The 7,291-nt window shown below is 33.8% G+C and overlaps 1 protein-coding gene across 2 annotated transcripts in view; it reads right to left on the reverse strand.

The window, feature by feature from the left end:
• Positions 1–245: 245 nt before the first annotated feature.
• LOC107024433 (branched-chain-amino-acid aminotransferase 2, chloroplastic-like) overlaps positions 246–7,291 on the reverse strand; it is a 14,042-nt gene continuing 6,996 nt past the window's right edge. Inside the window, exons 1-10 of one of the 2 annotated variants that reach the window (XM_027918172.1) lie at positions 3,873–7,285; positions 2,573–2,631; positions 2,224–2,401; positions 1,971–2,147; positions 1,753–1,884; positions 1,557–1,655; positions 1,363–1,479; positions 1,182–1,277; positions 774–886; positions 246–528 (exon numbers count right to left, since the gene is read on the reverse strand). In XM_027918172.1, the coding sequence (XP_027773973.1) occupies positions 414–528; positions 774–886; positions 1,182–1,277; positions 1,363–1,479; positions 1,557–1,655; positions 1,753–1,884; positions 1,971–2,147; positions 2,224–2,334 (960 nt within the window). In that variant the 5' untranslated portion in view covers positions 2,335–2,401; positions 2,573–2,631; positions 3,873–7,285 and the 3' untranslated portion in view covers positions 246–413. Of the gene's footprint in view, positions 529–773; positions 887–1,181; positions 1,278–1,362; positions 1,480–1,556; positions 1,656–1,752; positions 1,885–1,970; positions 2,148–2,223; positions 2,402–2,572; positions 2,632–3,872; positions 7,286–7,291 lie in introns of those variants that run through there. The other variant, XM_015225416.2, reaches the window with a different exon arrangement.

Here is a 7,291-nt window from a genome sequence, read left to right on the forward strand (position 1 = left end):
TAATACAGAAACAGTTCGAAAGAAAGTAGGAGAATGGAAAATGTCAAATGTATTGGAGGCTTATTAGGGGTTGAACTCGGGGTGTTACATCGTTGAGATGTCTATTGTGCTTTCACCTTTGAACAAGTTCATGTTCCTAAACTTTTTACCAAACACACCACCAATGCCTAAACTTTTTACAGAGCCAACCTAATCATTGAAGGACATTTCTCCTCACCTGAATACTAATTTATAAATTACTATCCTCAATATATACTTAAAATGCATTGGAAGATCGATTGTGAATTATATACAGATTTGTTGACAGACAATAGTTTTACCCAAACAATGATAAATTTCTGTACTACTGTTTCACAATTTACACATGATTAGTACATTGCATATTTAATACTCCATGAAAGAAGAAGCTAGAATTATTCAATGTCAACAATCCAATCCCTCTTGTCCTCAATATGCCCTTTTTGTATCCCTACAAGTGTCGAGTAAAGTTTCTTGCATACTAACACTGACCTTATTTTATACTCGATCCTGCACAAACAAATTCACTAATTAAACAAATATGTTCATTTGGCAGAACTAATTGTCATGTGATTATTTCAATATGTTGGGAGAAAGAAGATAATTATGTCTGTTTGGTCATGATTCATAGTAAAAATTAAAAAACAATAATTGGTTTTTTTTGTTTCTAAAGTGAAAAATGAAATTTGAAAATAGCCCAAAGTTTCTGAAATAATAATAATAAAAATATCATGGCCAAATACAAAATGTTTTACCTTTGGCCTTTATAAGTGATACTACCTACAGGAGCAACACCAACTGCTGTTCCGGTGCAGAACACTTCATCTGCACTGATCAATTCATCAGCTTCGATTAAACGTTCTTCAACCTGTACAAAGTCAAGCTCCTGTAGTAGTTATTTTTCATTCCCAAATTTAATGACTGAGAAAAAGGCTTAAATATGACATCCAACTTTGGAAAAAAAAAAGGCTCATCTATGTCATTTTCATTTGGGAAAAGGTTTATCTATGCCATTATTTGCCAACTGAAATGAAATGGCACAGACGAGTCAAACTTTTTCATGGATGACATAGATGAATCTTTTTTTCTCTAAGTTCGATGACATATTTTGAGCATTTTCCCTAATAACTAACTCCTTGCTTAAACCTGCAGGCAGCTAGTACCTGATATCCAAGATCAATTGCAATTTCCATAATGCTTTTTCTCGTCACTCCTTCAAGAATTGTTCCACATGCTATTGGAGTGGAAATCACCTTTCCCTAACAAGGTAAAAACAACATTTACAATAAGGATGGTGATTTTCTATTATCCAAAAAAATTAAACCATTTCGAGTATGAAAGTACCTTCACTAGAAAAATATTGCAGGACGAGACTTCTTCAATGTACTTCTTATTTACAGAATCAAGGTACAGTACATCCGAGAATCCTCTCTCCCTTGCATTCCTTATGGCGCGTAAAACCTGCACTAAAGAAAGAATTTAGTCACAACTACTTTTTTTATTTGATTACAAGCAAAAATACAAGGGAAAAAATTTACCGGGGCATAGTTAGTAATGCTTTTGACTCCACCAGCTCCACCACGTGAGGCACGATGAAATTCTTCATCGACATACAAGTTCAATGGTGTTGTTCCTTCCTGTAATTGAGCAATTTTAGACTCTTTTTTTCTTCTTTCAAATCGATATATAAATAGACTTGTTATATAAATATTTATTTAAAGAAAGAATAAGAACCTTGAAATAGTTTCCAACAGGGCAAGCATAGACAAGGAAAGTGTACTCAGGTGCTGGAGCTAATCCGAGTATCGATCCACTTCCATAAAGCAGAGGCCTAATATAAAGTGAACCTTTTCCAGGAGGCGGAATCTGTTCTTGCTCAAATTAGTACTAATAAATATATGTTTATTGAATAGTTATTTATCTTAACATAAAATTCAAAAGTGATTGACTACCCATCGCTTATTAGCTAGAGCGGTTTGTTTGACAGCATCCACAAATTGATCTGTGGAAGGGTAGGGCATACACATTCTTTCAGCTCCAATCTGCATTCTAATGGCATTTTCACGAGGACGGAATAGAGAGAGGCCTCCATTATCTTGTCTATAAGCTTTTGTTCCTTCAAACAAACCCTGTTTCATGTAAATCATCAGTATTAATTTGTGAAACTTCTTTCTGAGTTTTAACAGTCCGCTATATAATGAGTACTTGTCCATAGTTTAAGACACCAGCAGATGGACTGAGTTGAATATTGTCATAGCCATTAAGTTGGCCTTGTTCGAAATTTCCAGCAACATCACAACTTTTCGTTATGTACATATAATCAGTTGGTATAAACCCGAATCCAAGCTTGTCCCAATCAACAACAGGGCAAACTTCATCGTCACTGACAATATAAAAAAAATTGTGAGTACAACTATGAGCAATAACACTTTGTTTGAATGGTTGTTACCTAATGAATACAGACTGATTATACAATAGAATACAACGGATAACAACCATCCAAACAAGGTGTATAATTAAGAGTACATTTTTCATATGAAAAACAATATTGTACCTGTAATTACAAGGTCTTAAAGATGTTGCAACCTGAGCTGTGTAGTACCTAAAATCAACCTACAATCAAGCAGGCAAACACCTCTGCTCACTTCATTTCATTACATTAACATATACTTATATCATTTGTTTCTTGTTTACTCCTGAATATTTTTTAAAAATATGTTGAATTTTTTAAAAAATATTTTAAAATTTTGTGGTCTTAAATTAGTTGTGTATAATATCCTTAAGATGTTTTTGGTTAAAGCTTATAAGCGCATTATGCATCTACTAAATTGCTAAACACCTAAAGTGCTTTATGAGACAAAATCGATCAAAAAAATCATAAGTTGATCCTTGACTTGTGATTTTCCAGAAAAACGAGTGAACAAATAGAATGTTTTTATAGTAGTGACAAAATTAATTTTATTCACAAAATAAATGTGAAAAAATATAATTTTATTGATAAATAATATAAATACAATTCTATTTGTTTCCTCGTTTTTATTTATGGTTCTATTTTAAAATGCTCCTATTATTACTTAATGTGAATCACATTCCCGCACAATTAACATTCCTCAATTATTCGGAGTGAGAAAAGTTTTTTCCTAATAAATATATTGATTTTGTAAAAATATATTTTATTTTATCAAAAATATTACTATCTTAATCAATAAATAAGTAAAAAATAATCTTTTTTAAAAAATCTAATTTTATTGATCAAATAACCCACATGTACCTTTCGACTTATAGTAAAGGTCATATATATCTAAAGTAAGCATTTGCTAATAATAATAATTATCATTAGGAAAATAAATGTTTTTAAAAAATAAAATAAAAAATTTATTATAAAAAAAAACTCAGAATATTATAATAATAAGAAGAAGACAAGAAGTATAAGATAGAGGAAAGAAATTTTCTTATTCAAGTGTGTTTTTCAAATGGTGAGTGATTCTCTATTTATAATGTTGAGATATCGCTCGAAAAGTCATCTAATTAATAGATACATAGTTATCTTGGAACTTCTTATCACCTTGGAAGCACCTATACATAAATCCATTTAATAGTGGATAAATCTAATGGATAATCCTCATATGCTATATAATGGATTTACAACACTCCCCCTTAGATATGCATAGATCATGTGCCTCCTTAAAACCTTACTAGGAAAAATCCCGTGAAAAAAAGCCTAGTGAAGGAAAAAGAGTGCACATATCTCACAATACACTTTGAGTGTTGCCTCGTTAAAAACCTTACCAGGAAAATTCAACTTGAGACAAAATCATAGTTAAGGAAAAGAGTACAACGCGTATTTCACTCACCCTGATGAAAATTGCACTTGATATCTCGGAGACGGCGCATTCTAATCTTGTATCTCAACTTCTCAAACGTTGATGTTGGCAATGCCTTAGTGAATAAATCAGCATGATTATCACTTGAACAAATTTGTTGAACTTCTATCTCACCATTTTGTTGAAGATCATGCGTGAAAAAGAACTTTGGTGAAATATGTTTTGTTCAGTCTCCTTTGATGTATCCTCCTTTCAATTGAGCTATACATGCAACATTATCTTCGTACATTGTGATTGATATATTCTTTTTCAAAGAAAAACCACACATTTCCTGAATATGATAGGTCATTGATCTCAACCAGACGCACTCTCGACTTGCTTCTTGGATGGCTATTATTTCTGCATGATTTGAAGAAGTGGCTACCAATGTTTGCTTCAATGATCGCCAAGATATTGTCGTGTCTCTATATGTAAACAAATAGCTTGTTTGTGGTTGAGCTTTATGCGGATAAGATAAATACCCTGCATTTGCGTAATCAATCAGTTCTGACTTGGATTCATTGGAATAGAATAAACCCATGTCCATGGTCCTCAGAAGATGTCAAAGTACGTGTTTAACACCATTCCAATGTCTTCTTGTTAGGGAGGAACTGAATTTTGCCAGTAGACTTTCTGCAAAAAAGATATCTGCCGAGTATTGTTAGCAAGGTACATTAGTGCCCCGACTGCACTAAGGCAAGGAGTTTCATCACCAAAAATCTCTTCATCCTGCTGTTGAGGTCGAAATGGATCTGTATTGATGTCAAGAGATCTTACCACCATTGAGTACTCAATGGATGTGAGTTATCCATGTAAAAACTCTTTAATATCTTTTCTGTGTACGTTGATTGATGAACAAGTATTCCATTTGACAAATTCTCAATCTGTAGGCCAACACAAAAATTTGTCTTGCCGAGATCTTTAATTTCAAATTCTCTTTTCAGACACTCAACAACTTCTAAAAGCTCTTTACGAGTGCCAATGATGTTCAAATCATCAACATACACAGCTATTATAACAAATTCAGATTTTGAGCGTTTAATAAAAATGCAGGGACAAATCAGGTCATTTTTGTACCCTTTTGTTAACAAATATTTACTCAAACAATTGTACCACATCCTCCCAGACTGTTTCAATCCATACAATGATTTCTGAAGCTTTATTGAACAAGTTTCTCTTGAATCTTTGTATGCTTCAGGTATTTTGAATGCTTCAAAAAATTTCATGAAAATATCGTGGTTCAACGAGCCATATAGATAGGCTATGACAACGTCCATTAGACGCATTTCAAGTTTTTCATGAGCTGCAAAATTTATGATATATTTGAAGGTGATTGCATCTACCACAGGAAAATATGTCTCCATATAATCAATGCCAGTTTTTTGAGAAAAACCTTGAGTAACAAGTCGGGCTTTATATCTTACGACTTCACCTTTCTCATATCTTTTTCGAACAAAAATCCATTTGTATACCACTAGTTTGATACCTTCAGGTGTTCAGATTATTGATTCGAAAACTTCACGTTTTTCTAGTGAAGTCAATTCTGCTTGAATTGCATTCTTCTATTTTGGCCAATCATTTCTCTGTCTACATTTGTGAACAGATTTTGGCTCAAAATCTTCATCTTGTTGCATAATATCAATAGCAACATTATAGGCAAATATGTTGTTAATGACAACATTATTTTGGTTTCACAACTTTCTCGACGAGACATAATTCAATGAAGTTTCATTATTTTCAGAATTTTGAACCTCCTCGGATATTTCATCAAGTGTTATGACTTGGGTCTCATCTTGAGAAATTTCTTTCAACCCATGATCACCTTGATCATTTATTCCTTTTCTCTTTCGAGGATTTTTACCCTTGGAACCAATTGGTCTACCACGTTTCAGATGTGGCTAGACTCATTTGCCTTAATTATTTATTTAGTCGGGATATCAACTCGAACTGAAGCATTAGCAGCTGGAATATGCGATTTAGTAATTCTTGGAAGATTAGTAAAAACATCTGGCAACTAATTCACAATATTCTGTAACTATATTATTCTTTGATCTTCTTGCTCACATTGATTTGTTCGAGGATCTAGAGGAGATAGAGATGATAAATTTCAATCTATCTCTTTTCCCAACTGCTTATGTTCTCCTCTAATGTTGGGTATACTGATTCATCAAAATGACAACCAGCAAATCTTGCCTTAAATAAATCTCCAGTCATAGGCTCCAAATATTTTATGATTGAAAGAAATTCATACCCAACATATATCCCCAACCTTCTTTGGGGCCCCATCTTTGTGCGTTGTGGTGGAGCAATTGGGATACACACCACACATCCAAAAATTCTAAGATGAGAAATGTTTGGCTCTTGACCAAAAGCCAATTGTAATGGGGAGAATTCATGATAATTGGTCGGCCTTATGCGCATAAGTGCTGCTGCATGCAAAATAACATGACCCACATAGACACAGATAACTTTGTTCTCATTAGTAATGGTCTAGCTATCAATTGCAGACGTTTTATCAATGATTCTTCTAGACGGTTCTGAGTGTGAACATGTGCAACTGGATGTTCAATTGGTATACCAGTAGTCATACAATAATCATTAAATGCCCGAGATGTAAACTCACCAGCATTATCTAGACGAACTGTCTTTATTGTATAGTCTGAAAATTGTGCTTTCAATATTATCATTTGAGCCAACAATCTCGCAAAAGTCATGTTGCGAGTTGATAATAAACACACATGTGACCATCTTGTTGAAGCATCTATCAAGACCATATAATATTTAAAGGGTCCACATGCAGGTTGAATTGGTCCAAATATATGTAGGGGGAGGCACAAAACAACACAAGTAGGATACAACACCTACAAGGATCGACTTCAAGACAATCAACCAAATATACTTCACCAATTTACCAAAAGAAATTCACCACTATATTAACCAAGCTCAAATCAGCAACACATCAATTGAATCACAAGCAAATATGAATTATAAATACGCAAGTGACACACAAGATTTATACGTGGAAAACCCCTTCGGTATGAAGGATAAAAACCACGGGACTTGAAGGAGTCCACCCTTCTTCTTCTCTTATTATGCAAATTGAGGGTAAAAACACCCAACTCAGTCTACAAGGATGTCACAGCCCACCAACAACAACATACATAAGAGCCAACACAAAAGAGAAGAGAAATTGGGAAATATCACCAAGAAAAACGCAGGTTACGCCAGCAGCAATAACAGACGATCAAGAACTCCGATTGACGATCTGAACGGTCAAGATGTAGTGCTATGTGTTGTGAACCAGCTGTGAAAATTTCAGAACGATCCAACGGTCGGATCTCCGGAAAACTGAAATTTTGTCAAGGCTGTCCAGAAAGTCTGCACTCCAACCCTCTCTCAAAAATCTGCTT

The sequence above is a fragment of the Solanum pennellii genome, chromosome 7, assembly GCF_001406875.1.
Source record: "Solanum pennellii chromosome 7, SPENNV200".
In the NCBI taxonomy this organism is placed as follows: Eukaryota; Viridiplantae; Streptophyta; class Magnoliopsida; order Solanales; family Solanaceae; genus Solanum; species Solanum pennellii.